The following is a 16626-nucleotide window of genomic DNA, read 5'->3' on the forward strand; positions in this document are numbered from 1 at the left end:
ACTGAAAATTGCCACAATTTTCAGCTAGGCAGGAGCTTTACTCTCTTTTTTTTTTGGTCCTTGGATTGTTCTCTTTGACTCATCTCCCCAGTAAAAACTGAGCCTTTCCTCCAAGATAGATCTAGTTGGTCTCAACTGGGGAAATCAAGGTGTTCATCAAAATTCACTAAAGAGTATCTCAAGCCCTCTGACCTGTATCATGTGATACCACACAGCCTGGTTAACACCACCCATGCAAAGATGAGTACTCAGAGTGATATTTATCTATAAACTGTTTTCCTTGGGAAAGAAATGCACACAAACCCACTTGGAGCTAGTTTGACATATCCTACTGCGTATTCTTACAGTCCCTCAAAATGTGTACTCACTGCAGTATCTTGCATTTTGGGGGCTCTATTCTAACTCCTCCGTCTGCCATTTATTTTTTATTCTCAAACAGTATGACCCACAATGGCTCATAAAAAGTGCAATGGCGTTGGACTACTTCAAAAACAAAACAAAAATGACAGAGTAAGAGCATCTGAGAAAACGTTAAAAATGCAATTTTAATGAATCTCTAGGTGCCTTCAAGAAAATGGTGTGGGAATCAGGGAGAAGATGTCAGTGGGCAATTAGGGATTGGTGGCGGTCCTGGAAGGGCATCAAAATCCCGGCTACAGGGACTTCCCTGGTGGCACAGTGGTTGAGAATCCGCCTGCCAATGCAGGCGACACAGGTTCGAGCCCTGGTCTGGGAAGATCCCACATGCCATGGAGCAACTAAGCCCGTGTGCCACAACTACTGAGCCTGCACTCTACAGCCCGTAACAACTACTGAGCCCACGTGCTGCAACTACTGAAACCCATGCGCCTAGAGCCCGTGCTCCGCAACAAGAGAAGCCACCCCAATGAGAAACCCGCACACCACAACGAAGAGTAGCCCCCGCTCACCGCAACTAGAGAAAGCCCGTGCACAGCAACGAAGACCCAATGCAGCCAAAAATAAAATAAATAAATTTATATAAAAGAAAAAGAATCCTGGCTACAGCCAGGGAAGATGGGCTGACAACTGTGAGTGCACCTGGATGAAACCACACAGTGGGGCTGTGGCCTCTTCAGGGATCTGAACAAGAGCATGAGTGTGAAGCCTATTGCACGTTGCTCTTCTAATGAACAGCCGTGCAAAAATGCCTCTGCCGTGGAATCGGGCTGTAACAACTGAACTAGTGACCCTACATGTAAGCATGCGACCTCCACCTGCTTTAAAGAGGGTATGGGAGCCACTGCGCTTCTTTGAGAATTATATTAACTTTCGAGGCTCCTACAATCCTGCAGCCTTCCTGGATTGCTGTCTGGACCAGAACTATCACGTTCATGTGCCATCGTTTGGACAGAAGGGCAGTGGCATTTCAGAGCTGGAGGGGGTGATTAAAAGTTTGTTCTTGCGCTGCTGGTCCAGGGAAGGGGGCAAACTAGGATGTCATGAATAAAGTACACCCATGCTGATTGGCTTGGCTGAATTGATATTGGTGTCCCTACAGAAATGGTCACACCTGAAGACCGTGGAAAAAAGAAGGAACGTATTTCACGGCTACTTACTTGGAGGTAGTGTCCTTTGAATTTAGTGATCTTCACACTGTTTTCAATTCAAAGTTAGAAAAAAAAAATCAATAATTTTAAGCAATAGTAACCCCTTGGAAATGACAAATTTAAATACCAGCCTAATCGTTTTTTCTGTAGAGACCATGGCAGCTTGGAATCTGGGAAGCAAGATAAAATAACATAATTCAAGATGCTCTTCACTGTTTTATCACCACAGATTTCTAAGTGGAGTCAAACCCTGACAGCTAACTTGATGCTGCTTTAGGGACAGCAACGGGAACAAAAATAGCCTAGTACTTTCCATGCTCTGCTTCCAGAAGGTGGGAAAATCTAGAACATTCTTCTTAATCATTTGAATGCTAGATTGTGAATGTCTCTGAAAGAATGCAGTATCCTATCTCTTAATGGAGAGGGATGTAGGGTGGAAAGAAATGAGATAAATTTAAAATAAAGGGGAAGGGACTTCCCTGGCGGTCCAGTGGTTAACATTTAGCCTCCCAATGCAGGGGGTGCAGGTTGAATCCCTGGTGGAGGAGGTAAGATCCCACATGCCTGGCGGCCAAAAAGCCAAAACATAAAAGCAGAAGCAACATTGTAACAAATTCAATGAAGACTTTAAAAAAAAATAAAGGGGAAAATGCAGACAATGAACACATGAGATGAAAGGCACCAAGCACCCAGAGTTTGGAGTGAATCTTATTTAATATAAGGAGAAAGAAAAAGGAAAACAAACGAGACAGGGAGAGAGAAAGGGAGGGAGACTGTGTAGAGTTAAGAATTAAAGATAGAAAATAAAATAAGAAAACGGATTTGGGGATGGGGAGGAAATAGAGACCTTGAGGAATTAAAAAAATGTTTCTATAGAAAAGTGGGGCTGAAAAGTGAGGTCATTCATAGATCTAGGTGACAGCTGACAGCAGAAATTGCTGGCAGCAAATTCACAAGACATAAAGAGAGCAGAACACAAAAAGGGAGGGTCAAGACTGCACATGGCACAAAACATCCTAACTTCTATTTTTGTGTGTGTTTTCTTTTGTTTGTTTTTGTTTTTTTATTTATTATTATTATTTTTTTGTGGTACGTGGGCCTCTCAGTGTTGTGGCCCCTCTTGTTGAGGAGCACAGGCTCCAGACGCGCAGGCTCAGTGGCCTTGGCTCACGGGCCCAGCCACTCCACAGCATGTGGGATCTTCCCGGACCGGGGCACGAACCCGTGTCCCCTGCATCGGCAAGCGGACTCTCAACCACTGCGCCACCAGGGAAGCCCCCTAACTTCTCTTAATTTACTTTGGTTAAACCATCAGGTAACTGACACCTTGGAACAAGTATAGTTCGGGTTCTTTGGATTTTTCTAATGCATTCGGATTCTCTCTTAGGACAACTATATCTCTCTTAGGAAAGATGTTAACAGTTTTCAAAAACACATGTATTTGTATGCTTTTCTTGCCACCTTACAAGTTAAGCTTTCCACTTTCTGTTGCATAAGACAAAGGAAACAGATTTTTAAAAAAAGAAAAAAGAAAACAGATAATGCTATGATCTGTCTTACTTCCTATCTTTACAGAAAAGCAGAAATCCTAACCATCCTGTAGTGCTTAAATGCATAACAAATGAGTATGTTAACACCAAAGGTACATAAAATGCAAAGTGTTAAAGTAACTATTTCAAACACGTTGAATAAATTCTTTTACCATAACCTCCTAGGGGACAGAGGGACCTGGCCATCTATATTGTTTTGGGAACCTGTAAGATTTTCAGACCTAAAAATAGCATAATTCCTATTAATGCTCCTAACAGAGTTAACCTTTCTCATAATCTCAGCTTAATGCTTCTCATTCCCATTTTCTGTAAATGGAATAATTAGACCAATTAATGAAAGAAACACATGAACATTTCCATAGAAACCTTTTCCAGACCAATATTTTCAGGACAGCATGTTCCACAAGGATTTATCCATGTGACTTCCACTGATGTTAACAGAAATCAGACAATTAAATCCTCCTGTAACTCTTTGACAATTTACCCCCTCTGCTTTTAGGAACATAATAATGCAGACATCCAAAGTGCAATCACTTCCTTAGAGTTGTCAAGTGTAAAAAATTTTGCATCGCTTCTCTGAGTGATTATCAGTTATATATTCTTTCTCAAACTAAAAAAAATAGAGATTAATGGGATTTAAAATATTAAAATGTATGGAAATTATATGTAGGGTAATTAGGCAAACAGTTCTTTTTTAAAAAATCATCAAATTTTAGAAGGCAATTTAAGATAAAAAGAGAAGATCCCACTGTCTATAAATGAATATCTCTTATTGGTCACACTGATGTACCACATTCTTTCTTTCTTTTTTTTTTTTTGCGGTATGTGGGCCTCTCACTGTTGTGGCCTCTCCTGCTGCGGAGCACAGGCTCCGGATGCGCAGGCTCAGCGGCCATGGCTCACAGGCCCAGCCGCTCTGCAGCATGTAGGATCCTCCTGGACCGGGGCACGAACCCGCGTCCCCTGCACCAGCAGGCGGACTCTCAACCACTGTGCCACCAGGGAAGCCCCACATTCTTTCTTTATCTCTGATCTCTAATGCTCCCTCTCCTCATCTGAGCCAATCCTAAGAGGGAAAGAAGTCAAGGTGAAGAATAGCATCCTAAGAACAAAGACAGAGAAAAGGTTTTTGCAGATAAAATCCCTCTCAATTACATTGACAATGACTGCTTAATAAGTCAGGCTAAAAATACAGAATTCACTGTCAAGTTTACTCCACTGCACTGATTAATTTATAGACTCCATTAAGGTACATTCTGCCCCATCCCAAATGTGTTTCAGAGCAACAGTAAAGAGGCAGTAATCCTCTTTCTCACCAGGAGCTGTTAATATGAACAATATTCTATTGCAACAAGAAATATTACTCCTAAAAGAAATAAAAAGCTAAGACGTTGCTTTTCCTATCAGGAACAGAGGCTTTTGTCTATTTTCAAATATACACGGGTCACAGATAATTTCTATCTTCCTGCCAGGAATGCCACCCAATCCATTCCATCGTTGTGCATTCACAAGGCAACTAAAACGATTAAAGGAAAGCTAGGGCCTGAGCTCCACAACAAGAGAAGCCACAGCAATGAGAAGCCCGCGCACCGCAACGAAGAGTAGTTCCCGCTCGCCGCAACTAGAGAAAGCCTGCGTGCAGCAATGAAGACCCAATGCAGCCAAAAAAAAGAAAACCAAACAAACAAAAAAACTAGCCCTGTAAAATGAGTTTTGATGGAAGTATCATTACTTTATTTATTTTTTTGGCTGCATGGGGTCTTCCTCTAGCTGCGGTGAGCGGGTGCTACTCTTCATTGCAGTGCGCGGGCTTTTCATTGTGGTGGCTTCTCTTTGTTGTGGAGCATGGGCTCTAGGCGTGCGGGCTTCAGTAGTTGTGGCGCACAGGCTCAGTAGTTATGGCTCGAGGGCTCTAGAGCACAGGCTCAGTAGTTGTGCCACACGGGCTTAGTAGCTCCGTGGCATGTGGGATCTTCCCGGACCGGGCTCGAACCTGCGTCTCCTGCGTTGGCAGGCGGATTCTTAACCACTGCACCACCAGGGAAGCCCCTCATTACTTTAAATGTATAGAAATTCCCAAATTGCTAAGCACATGAAAATCCAAACATACTATATCCCTGAATGTGTATCTGTAACATAGTCCTTGGATGTTTGAACTTTGAAAAAAATGTGTATATTCGTTTGTTAACATGGATTGGTTGGTTAGGCTGTCTTTTACTTGATTTCATAACATTTAATTAATAATTAATTATTAATTAATAATAATTAAGTAATAATCTTATTAATAAATATCTTTTGATATTTAAATTTGAGGGCTGACAGGTTTTCACCTAACGTTTTAAACTTTCCCACATTCTCCGCTCTCTCACTCACAAGCACACGCTCCCTGTACACGTGAACATAAAATAGGTACACATATCATTCATTCTTTCAGCACCTGTGAGTACCTGCTATGTAGTAGAATCATGCTCTATTTATTTTCTATCTCAAGATTTGCATTTGTAAGCTTTAACCTGTTTATTCTAAATACTCACTAGCTATAATTCATAAGATCATATATGCTGACCGTGAAGTATTAGATTTATGCCTGAGATAGAAATAATGTTGAATCAAAGAGTGAATCTCGGTAGGTCCTTTCTCTTGTCAGTAGCTGGTCTACAAGATAGCCATGGTTAAAAATGTACCATCTACTACACTGCTGTCAAGATGGTAGAGCAGTAATACCAGCATCACCTGGGAGTGTGCTCGAAATGCAGAATCTCAGGAGTCACCCAGAACTACTGCATCAAAATACACATGTGAACAGGATCCCAGGTGCTACGTATACACCTGAAAGTTTGAGGCACACTGGCTCCAGTCACCCTCCCCCAAATATCCAAAATGGATGAGGGGGCAGACATTGCATTTACAAAATCTAGTTAAGGAATATTCAGAGACCTAGAGTTGATTTGTGTGTGGAAGGAGCTACAGGGAGTTGAATTGCCCTACCTAAAGAGTAGAAGATATTTTGGATTTTTGTTCCAGAGAAGAACAGAAAAACCTAATGGCCTATTATATCATTTGTATTTCTGACAGGCTGACCCCCTTGAACTCTACCTTCTTCACTGAAGAACTTTCTACATATAAGTGGTTTTCTTCCTAGATGGAATGGAGGTTTGGATCAATGAAATCTATATCCCAAAGGTCAGAGTGTCCCCAAGAGATTCCTGGATTCTACTGTTATCCTGTCATCAGTTAGCAAAATAAAACAAACAGGATCTCTACTCCCTCACCTGGTTTCCTCTTCCCTCACCATTCTTCTTGTATACCTTTTATTTACATATATTTAAAATAAATTGCAACCTTCTTTATCTGCATCCATCATTCTTCACTCTGATTAACTGGACACTAGGAGGCTTGCTGCAAGGTTTATTTCCAGCTTCTCTATCAGGGCAGGGAGAGATGGATGCCCTAAGAGGTGGGGAAGCTTCAGTTTTTTCTCCTATGAATAGGGAGGGGTGATAACACTTCTCCGAGTTATCTGGATGTTATTTTTACTCCTGTTCATGTGCCCTCCTTACCACCTGCACATGCTAGTTGGTTCTGAGTTCATATAGTCAAGGGCAAAATCTCACAAGTCAGCCTGAATAATCCTGCTGAATGTCTGAGAGCTGCATCGGTTACTAAATCTGTAAAGACGGAAGTAGCAGAAGTCCCCTTTCTGGCTCTGACGAGAAAGACTCCACATCGGGTAGGAGGCTGACCTTCCTCAGTTTCCTCATTTAGCAAAACTGGGTGTTTACCTTCCATTTCTATTTCCACTATTTAAATATCATGATGGCTGACGAGCAGAGCATAAGAGAAAGTCCAAGTGAGATTTATCTTAAATCCAAGTGAAAAGAGTGAGTAAAGTTCAAAAACTTCTGAAGACCTCCACCATTGCCTCCTGTAAGAGATTCCAACTCTACTGTCACCAGGCCAGTTGGAGCCTCATGGACCCAATCCAGAGAACTGAGCAGAGCAGAAGTAAATAGGCGAGCAGAACCCCACAAAGGCTGCATGGAGTTTTGCAATACAATTCATTTTTAAGATTACCTTTTCATGGCTTCCTTTTAAACTATGATTTGAAAAGTAAAACATTGTCATGGAAAATGCTCTATGAGATTGGTTTTTACCAAAAAATGAATCATTCGGCAGATGGCTGGGAGTGGGGGAAGGTGGGAGAGGAATGGGATTTTAGAAAAGCAGAGGTGAGAGGCATCCCCACAGTTTTCAGAATCCACATCAAATGATCTACTGCAGTTATAATCTAATCTAAGGCTCACGCAAGTTTCATGTTTTTCCCCTTCCTGCTCTGCTCTGAAGCCATCCATGTTCTCTTCCTGTTGTTCTATTTTCATTATATTCAAGAATACAGAAACATCTGCTCTATTAGGAAAGCAGAAGTGTTGGACTGTCTGTTGTAAACAGTCACCTACATGATTTTTCTACCCAAACCTAAAGTAGTATTACTGCCCTTAAGCAACAGGGCTGAAAGCCTGGCATGTGAGAGACGTGGACAGCAGCTTATAGGAAGACCTTACCCAAACTTCACTGGTCAGAGGGCTTTTACCTTCCAGACTGCTTCTATGGAACGTTTCTAGCTTCTGTTAGGGAATGAAGCATTTCTTGTTTATTTGGGAAAGGAACCAACATGCTCCAAATAGCTACAGTCTCCCCTTCATCCTTGGACTTCAGGGATACGGGGGCAGCCTTTGTCTTGAGATTCATTTCAGGACTTTAGGAAGTCTTATAGTTTGAGTCACGAATATCCACCTCTCAGCAACTGCCAGAACGAGTAAACAGGAAATCAGCAAAATTACAGATGATCTTAACAGCAAAATAAACTAACAGGATTTGACTGACATGTATAGAACATTCCCACCTAACAATAGCGGAATACCCATTTTTTTCAAGTGCTCAAAGGAACGTTCACCAAGATAGACCATACCCTGGGCCATAAAACCAACTGCAACAATTTTATAAGAATTGAAATCATACAGAGTATGTTTTCTGACAATAATGGAATCAGCGTAGAATCAATAACAGAACTACAACAGGAAAATCTCCGAACACTTGCACATTAAACAACATACCTCTAAAAAATCCACTGGTCAAAGAGAAAAATCTCAAATAAAGAAAAAATATATAAACATGAATCAAAATATGGCATCTAAAAATATGTGGGACACAGCTAAAGCAGGGCTGAGAAGGAAACAAGCACAAAATTCTTACATGAGAAAAGAGAAAAGGTCTTAAATCGATAATCTAACTTCCTACCTCAAAAACTACAAAAAGTAGAGCAAACTAAAATGAGCAGAAGGGAGAAAAATAAAGACAAGAGGAGAAATCAATAAAATTGAAACAATAAAACAATAGAGAAAATTCGTGAAACAAAGAGGTAGTTCTTTGAAAAGATCAATAAAAATTGATAAATATAGCAAGATTTATGAAAAATAAAAGAAAATTTAAAATTACCAATATCAAGATAGAACAGATATCACAACATATCCTGTAGCTATTAAAAGGATAATAGAGGAATACTACTGACAACTTTATACTCATAAACTCAACAACTTAGAAGAAGTGGGTCAATTCCTCAATGACCACAAACTACCAAAACTCAGCAAAACTGAAATGGATAATCTGAATAGTCTTATAACCATAATGAATTCATATTTTAAAGCTGCACACATTATCTTCAAATAAAAAGTAAAAAAAAAAAAAAATTCTGCTTCTGCAAATCCCAGGCCCAGACAGTTTCACTGGAGAATCCTACCAAACACTTAAAGAAGATTTAGCACCAATTTTACACAATTTTACCCAAAAAATAAAAGAGGAGGAAAACACTTCCTAATTTATTTTGTGAACCAGTATTATTCTAATACCACAATTAGGATTTATTCATTCCCAAATGCCCATTTAGGAAAGTATATGGGACTTTACAAGTTCATTTTTGTTGTTTTTAGGACATGTCCAAGATCTTGGAGAACGAAGAATGAAGCTATATACATATATATGTAGACAGAGAGAGAAAGAGAGGGGAGAGAGAGCACACTTTTAAGTCAAACTGAAAAGGGAATTTGGAGACATGATGTAAAAGGGAACGCTATTTTTTTCCTTCCCAATGTGTGACTTGTGCACGGATGTCTCAGCTGCTCTCTGCCGTTTGTTACTGACCAGCTCTGCAAAATAACATGGAAGCCCATGTGAGTCGGGAGACAAAAGTCCAGGCTCTCAATGTGTTCTGCTATTAAGCCACCCTGTGTACTTGAATAATTAATTAAATGTTATCTACCTCTGTAACATGCTGGTTTAGTTACAGCATGTTAAGTTCTACAGGATCAACCATGCCAGGAAATAAAGGCAAAACTAGTAAGTATGTTTATGTCATTATGATAAATTGGTTAACACACAGGCTTAATTAAGAGGCTCTTTCCTCTATGAGGCAGTCCACGGACATGGAGTTGTTCCCCCAAATAACTCCTCTATGTATGTCCCTTTCGGAAGTTGCTGATGGTGTCACTAAGCTCAGCGAAAAGCTTCCCACCTGTAGGGCCCAGAGCCCCCTTCCACCGTCACAGAGCCATCGCCAAGCTGTGTTCCTTGGATTTTATTGGCAGAGGTGATTCTCAGTGAGATCTGGGGACACGATCTGCTTCCCAAACACTCAGTAAATTTCAGCAGAGGTGGAAACCACAGGGGGATTTTCGGCCTGATGTCAGCTGTGATGGCCACCACACTAGGAGCACAAGGGTCTACATGTGTATACTGAGGTCATCACTCTCAGGGAAGATACTGTGCACGTATCATTTTGCATTCCTCAGCTCCCCACCCTCACAGGCACATTAGCTGCCACTCACTTCCTTGACACCTGAAGCACCAGCTGCTATTTTGAGCAAGATACTGACTTAGAATGCTTTCTTCTAATTACGTGTCATTAACTTGCCTTGGGGTGGCAGTTCCCTGGTGATGTGGGGCATGGGACAAGTCAAAACCACTGGGTTGTCGTAAAAGCCATGAGTTAGGTCTCCCCAAGATGGGGAGGTGGTTTCTGCATCCCCAATTCCCCTACAGTGTTTTAAAAAGGGTAAGAAAAGGTCACGTGGATTCTCCCTTGGGTTGACATGCATCAGTGAAGGTAGCAGGGAAGAGTCAGTGGGGAGCCCGAGGCTTGTTCTAAATCTTATTCTGTTGCCCAGTTAACATATTCATCCAACTTTCTCAGCCCCTCACACAGACCCAGAGTTCACGGGATAGTGGGATCCCGCACGTCTGGACCTGCATTCCTGTATGTGAACTATACCCTAACACAAGACAAATATCCTTCAGAAAACTCTCAAACAGTGGCACTAAACTAAATAAAAAAAAAATCATTATAATTAGATATTGGCATCTTTCTTCTTCTAAAGGCAGTGGCAACCAAAAGGAAAACTTTGCTGTAGCCTCTGGACCAATAGCTAGAAGTTATAATTAACTCTTTGATAACATGAGCAGGAAAAAAAAAAAAAGACGGTTCAAAAATGCAAACAACACGTTACTAGAATCTATATCTGAATTGATAGCACAGTTACCGCCAGAATGATAGAGATAATACCATTTTCCAACAGTCAGAGAAAATATGGCCAAATGCTTGTCTTAAAGTAATAATTAGCAATCCTTTAGTGCTCTCATTACTGTAAAAGTGTAAAGCCAATTCAGAGGTCAAAATATATTCTTCCCCAAACTGATACAGTGTTGAAAATGAGACATAGTCTGGGTGGCTGCTATATGCGTCTCCTTCTTCTCCCACAGACTTTAAGCCATGAGATGAACTAAAGAATATACAGCTACCCCCACCACGGAGGAATTAAAGGACCCCTCCAAGGTGACAAAATGCTAGCAGCATCAGCGTGAGTATTCTAGTGGGGATTGGTATTCATCCTTGGCAAGGATGGTGCTTTTTGTCATAACGTATAAAAACTGTCCATTTCCTGTAGATATCACACAGGCATATTGTACACATTACAGATGCACATACATACATCCAGTGCAGAAATTGGGTGGCAGATGGGAGTGTGGGCTCTAACATGCTGCCCTACTCACGGAAGGCAGGGTGCCCCAGCCAGGCGGTCTTCAGCAGGACCATCAGCGGTTTTCTCTGCCGTGTGGGCAGCAGAAAGGACACAAATGTCTCCCTAGCACAGGTCACTGAGGCCTGCCGGCTTCCTGCTGCTGTCGGGGTCGCGGCATCCCATCAGGAGTGTGACACAGTAGGGAAAGAGACCGGTTCACTGTGAGACCTGCTACTCACTCTCGGACAGTGCCTCGGCCCCCCTTCCCACTGCACAGCGGCTGCCGCAGGAGGCTGTGGCCCTCCAGACCATAAGCCAGGGTCTGAGTTCCATCGGGACACAGGCTGCAGTGTCAGTGGCCTTCTTCTCAAAACGCTGCTTTCTAGGATGCTACAGAAACAACCTAATTTGGTGCCCTAGCCTTAGGAACAGGGGAAACATCTCTTTAGGTTGAAAAGGGGGAAAAAAGTATGAACTAGGAAGATAGGGATGCAGCTGGCTCTCTGCTTTCAGAGAAACGAAGAGGATCCTCAAGTCATTTACGGAGACCGCGTTTCACATGCACGCTAGGAATGCTGGGGATGCTAGGGATGCTGGCGTGACATGGGCTTCTCCTCCTTGGACCTGTCACTTTTCCACATGGAGTTAATCAAATGCTCCTTTATCTTCTCTGGGGAAGGGAAATGAGCTGATTTAAATTGCCAAGCTTGGATACTCATCCAAAGAGGACAGCTGAGAGATTTATGTGCAAAATAACTGAGTTGGAGGAGAAAATGGGAAACGGATTCCAAGTACCTGCTTGCTGTGCTGTCTGTGGCATCTGCTGGCCTCTCGGAGCACTGAACTGAACAGAGGCCATGGGCCGGTACTGCTGCGTGGTTGAGGTAGGGTACTGACCAGATGGATAATAATATACAGGCATCTGTGGAAGAAAGGGAACAATGGCAGGAAATGAGAGCTGTATTTTACATTTTGAAACGTAAAATATTGTCATCTTATGACATAATGTGAGTACAGTAGATTGCAAAGACGGCCACCATGCCTACGTGTGTGTGTGTGTGTGTGTGCGCGCATTACTGCTCCCATGAAAAGGTGAAATCTACTCCCGAAAGCCATGAATCTGAGCTGGCTCTGTCTTGCTTTGACCAATGCCATGAGACAGAAATGATGACTTCTGAGACTTGTAAGCCTGATCCTTAAGAAGACTTGCAGCTTCCACTCTTTCAGGAGAGAACCCAGACACCAGGAGAAGTCCAGGCTACCCAGCTGGAGAAAGAGGCCGTGTGGAGAACAGAGGCAGCCCAGCCAAGACCCCAACACTGCAGCATGTAAGTCAGGCCACCTGGGATCTTTCAGGCCCAGTCAAGCCACATGTGGTGCAGAGGCGAGCCATCGCTGCCAAGTCCTGCTCAAATTGCCGACCTGGCTGTGAGCAATACAATGGTGATTGTCTTAAGGTGCTGAATTTTGTGCTTTTTAAATGAAACAAGAGTGAATGAAACAGTCATCTACAACAACACATTTTTACGTAGTTTTAAATATGATCATTAACTTGAATTGTTTTGCTAATGCAAACACAGGTAGGTCATGAAATCTGCTGATCTCCTGCCTAAAAGAATCAGAGGATGAAATTATGAAATATGGGAAGGCCCAGCAAAGCACTTTTCAGAGTGATTGGCACATAGCTGGTATCCCAAAAAATGGATGTTCAGTTTTAAAAGGGACATATGTTAAAAATACTGTTCATGTCACCTTCTGTCACTTTCTAATGACTAAGAATGATTGAAAATACTCTAATTACTTCCAATAAGATTCAAATCAAATGTCTCCTGACCTGGAAAGACTTCCTTGCCTGCCTCAGGTCATTTATATTAAGGCTGTTTTCTTATTTTTTAGAAATTTATTTATTTATTTTGGGCTGCGATAGGTCTTCGTTGCTGCACGTGGGCTTTCTCTAGTTGCGGTGAGCGGGGGCTACTCTTCCTTGTGGTGCCCGGGCTTCTCATTTCGGTGGCTTCTCTTGTTGAGCATGGGCTCTAGGCGTGCGGGCTTCAGTAGTTGTGGCTCACGGGCTCTAGAGCGCAGGCTCAGTAGTTGCGGTGCCCAGGCTTAGTTGCTCCGCGGCATGTGGGATCTTCTCGGACCAGGCCTCGAACCCGTGTCCCCTGCATTGGCAGGTGGATTCTTAACCACTGCACCACCAGGGAAGCCCTGTTTTCTTATTAATCGATTACTTTTTTATTTACAGGCCTCTGACTTTTCTTCTATCAGCTTCTTTAAAATGTAAGCAGAGGTGTGCCAGTACACAGCCTGCAAGGATTATCTGCTTAGAATAACATTAGGAGCCACCTGTTTAAGAACTGTGAATTTTACGGCTATTTTATTTTCCCTCTTTGCCTTGTCCATACATTTTTTTTTTTTTGCGGTACGCGGGCCTCTCATTACTGTGGCCTCTCCCGTCACAGAGCACAGGCTCCGGACGCGCAGGCTCAGCGGCCACGGCTCACGGGCCCAGCCGCTTCGCGGCACGCGGGATCCTCCCAGACCAGGACACGAACCCGTGTCCCCCGCATCGGCAGGCAGACCCCCAACCACTGCGCCACCAGGGAAGCCCTCGTCCATACATTTTTGCTTCATCCTTCCAGTGGGCGTTCAGAAAGCGTTCACCCAAATCAGACAAAATTGACCTTTAAGGTTATTAAATAGGTCATTTTCTGCATAAACATAACGTATTTCCATATATGCCCATGGACTGTATCTCAAGTGTTCTTTTCAACACTATACATAATTGAGTAACTGAGTTTTAAAATGTTTACTAAATTGACAATCACTGTGGGTTATATCCTATACCTTTATCTGTGGTACTTTTACAAAGAAGTTCACAGATGTCCAGACTGCTCATGAGCATCTGTTTTCCTTTTTTTTTCTTCCGTCCCTCTTTCTATTTTTAAATCTGTTGGAGAGGGAATGAAAACATTTCTGTTGCAGACACACCAAAGCTCTGAGTTGTCTTTGCTCTTGTAGTGCACTAATTATTGAAATTCCTTCAATCAAGGAAGGGCATTTTTTTAAAAAAGTCTTCAATTAAATATTCTGCCAACTCTTCTCTTTGACATCAGAAAAGGGTGACACTTAGATGCTCTTTAGGCTAAAAGAGTTAAACTGGGCTTCCCTGGTGGCGCAGTGGTTGAGAGTCCGCCTGCCGATGCAGGGGACACGGGTTCGTGCCCCGCTCCGGGAAGATCCCACGTGCCGCGGAGCGGCTGGGCCCGTGAGCCATGGCCGCCGAGCCTGCGCGTCCGGAGCCTGTGCTCCGCAGCGGGAGAGGCCACAACAGTGAGAGGCCTGCGTACCGCAAAAAAAAAAAAAAAAAAAGAGTTAAACTATTTTTCCCTGATAATTAAAGTAAATATTTATTAGTAAAATAATTAATATATCAATGAGGTCCTTTCTCCTGTAACTCAAAATTATTTTTAACATCTCCTTAAACCCTACCAGCAACATCACTACATTACATAGAAGGCAACTAAAGATTGACTATTAATTATCACTGAAAATAAAATGAACAGCTGGGTGAAAATCATTTCATGGTGGAGGATTCTGCATGGCTGGAAAAGAAAATCATTTATTCAAGATGTTAAGGCAGTGCCACACCACAAATGATACGGAGGTGACACTGTACTTTAAACGGTTCATCCAATGCAATATTTCATAATTAGGATGGAATTTGCTTGGGATATGCATGCCTTGAAAATGGACCAGAAAACGCTTCTGTGCATTTTACATCTTGACAGTAATCACCTGCAACATTCTGCAAGGGATACCCAGGAGAGCCCCAGAGATGTTCGGTGGTGAAGAGTAACACATAATCAGTCTTTGAGAAGACAGTAAAAATCAGGGATCTGTGGTGTCTTACATGTTCAAGTCAATTAAATATGATTAATGGCTACCTGTGAGCATGTGCAGGAGCCCCGCTCCCCAGGGAAGTGGAGAGGACAGTGGATGGGGCTTAGCTCCCTCCTTTATATTCAGAGAGGAGCCCCAGAAAAGCTCCAGAAAATGCTTATGAATGGACAAGAAAGGAAACAACACATTTCCAGAGCAGCAGCAAGAGAGATGAAAGTCCCCCAGGAGCTGGCCTTCCCCTTTCTTCCCCGAGGCTTTCCCTCCCTGGGCAATCACCCCAGTGAGCTGACATCCTGCTGGAGGGCAATGCTCTCCCATGGCCTCTGCACAAAGCAGCCTGGAAAATGGGCCACTTCCCCTGGTACCAGGGACACGGGTCTGCGTCATTAAACTTACTTTCTGAGCCCCCAAGACTTCACACAACTGATGAACGCGACAGACCGGGGCCTGTAGGCTGGGAATATCAGTATGGACCACAAGAGCGAGATTAGTTGAGCTGGTGATATTCTACATGGAAACAGAGGTCAAGATGCACCAGCAACCAGCTCTGGGTCACAGGTGTGAGAAAAAGCACACTTACCTGTGTGGGTGGAGGCTGTTGCACAAATCCCTGGGGAGAGGGAGGGGGCTGGAGGACTTGCTGGGAGATGGGAGGGCCAGAGCCCGAGAAGCCCCCTGTTGGGAGCTGCTGGCCTGTGGAGGCGATGACGTAGCTTGGCTGCTGGGTGGGCTGCGGCAGGAGGGACGGTGTGTAGACAGGGCCGGCTGGGGGCTCGGGAGTCTCCCCCGAGGACTGCCGGCTCAGGTTCATCTGGCCAAACTGCGTGGTCACATCCTCTCTCTGCAAGCCATGGAGAGAAACCAGGGCGTCAGCAAGAGTGGCTGAGGAGTGGGAGTGGCAGACATAGGACACAGGCTTGTCCTTATGGGAGACGGAGGGAGAACAATTTGGAAAAAATGAACGAAAGGAATTCTCTGTTCAGAACACCAAGAGAACATAACAAGAGAAGACAGCTTTTAATCATCTCGAGGATTAGAGATGGCCAACAGTTTGACCCGTATCTCCCTTTTTCAGTGGAAACAAATTATTATTTTTTTCACTGAGGGCTTGGGATCCTCAGGATGGCACTGAGACAAGAAGGATTTGGGGCTCTGTCCTGGAGGGTCATCTGGTCTACCAGCAGTAACCATAGGATCTGCCTTCTGGAGGACGCAGAAGGACTTGTGCTGCCTATGGCTGCCACAAAAATCGAGCCAGAACTGGCGTCATCAGTGGGGTTTCATTTGCACGTTAAAGAGTATTTAGTCACTGGCCTGGCCTGATGTTCAGGGACAATGCTCACGTTGTCCAAAAGGACCTAGTACATTGAGGAGAAATGAGAGGCGGTTGGAGGATCGGGATTCTAGGGGAACACCTGTATCAGGAGCACAGGGTGATGTCAGTTACCATCTGGATATTGACTTTTAAGATATTTCCCAACCCTCACACCAAGTCCATGTGTCTCTCTGTTCCTGACATGTAACGCTGAG

At 43.3% G+C, this 16626-nt stretch overlaps 1 protein-coding gene across 3 annotated transcripts in view; it reads right to left on the bottom strand.

Annotated features, from left to right (window-relative positions):
• ARPP21 (cAMP regulated phosphoprotein 21) overlaps positions 1–16626 on the bottom strand; it is a 118771-nt gene that overhangs the window by 44801 nt on the left and 57344 nt on the right. For all 3 annotated transcript variants that reach the window (XM_032648743.1, XM_032648741.1, XM_032648742.1), the window contains 2 exons: positions 15677–15937; positions 11986–12112 (listed from right to left, as the gene is read on the bottom strand). In XM_032648743.1, coding sequence (XP_032504634.1) covers positions 11986–12112; positions 15677–15937 — 388 coding nt within the window. The remainder of the gene's footprint in view (positions 1–11985; positions 12113–15676; positions 15938–16626) is intronic.

This window comes from Phocoena sinus, chromosome 11, assembly GCF_008692025.1.
Source record: "Phocoena sinus isolate mPhoSin1 chromosome 11, mPhoSin1.pri, whole genome shotgun sequence".
NCBI classification, from domain to species: domain Eukaryota; kingdom Metazoa; phylum Chordata; class Mammalia; order Artiodactyla; family Phocoenidae; genus Phocoena; species Phocoena sinus.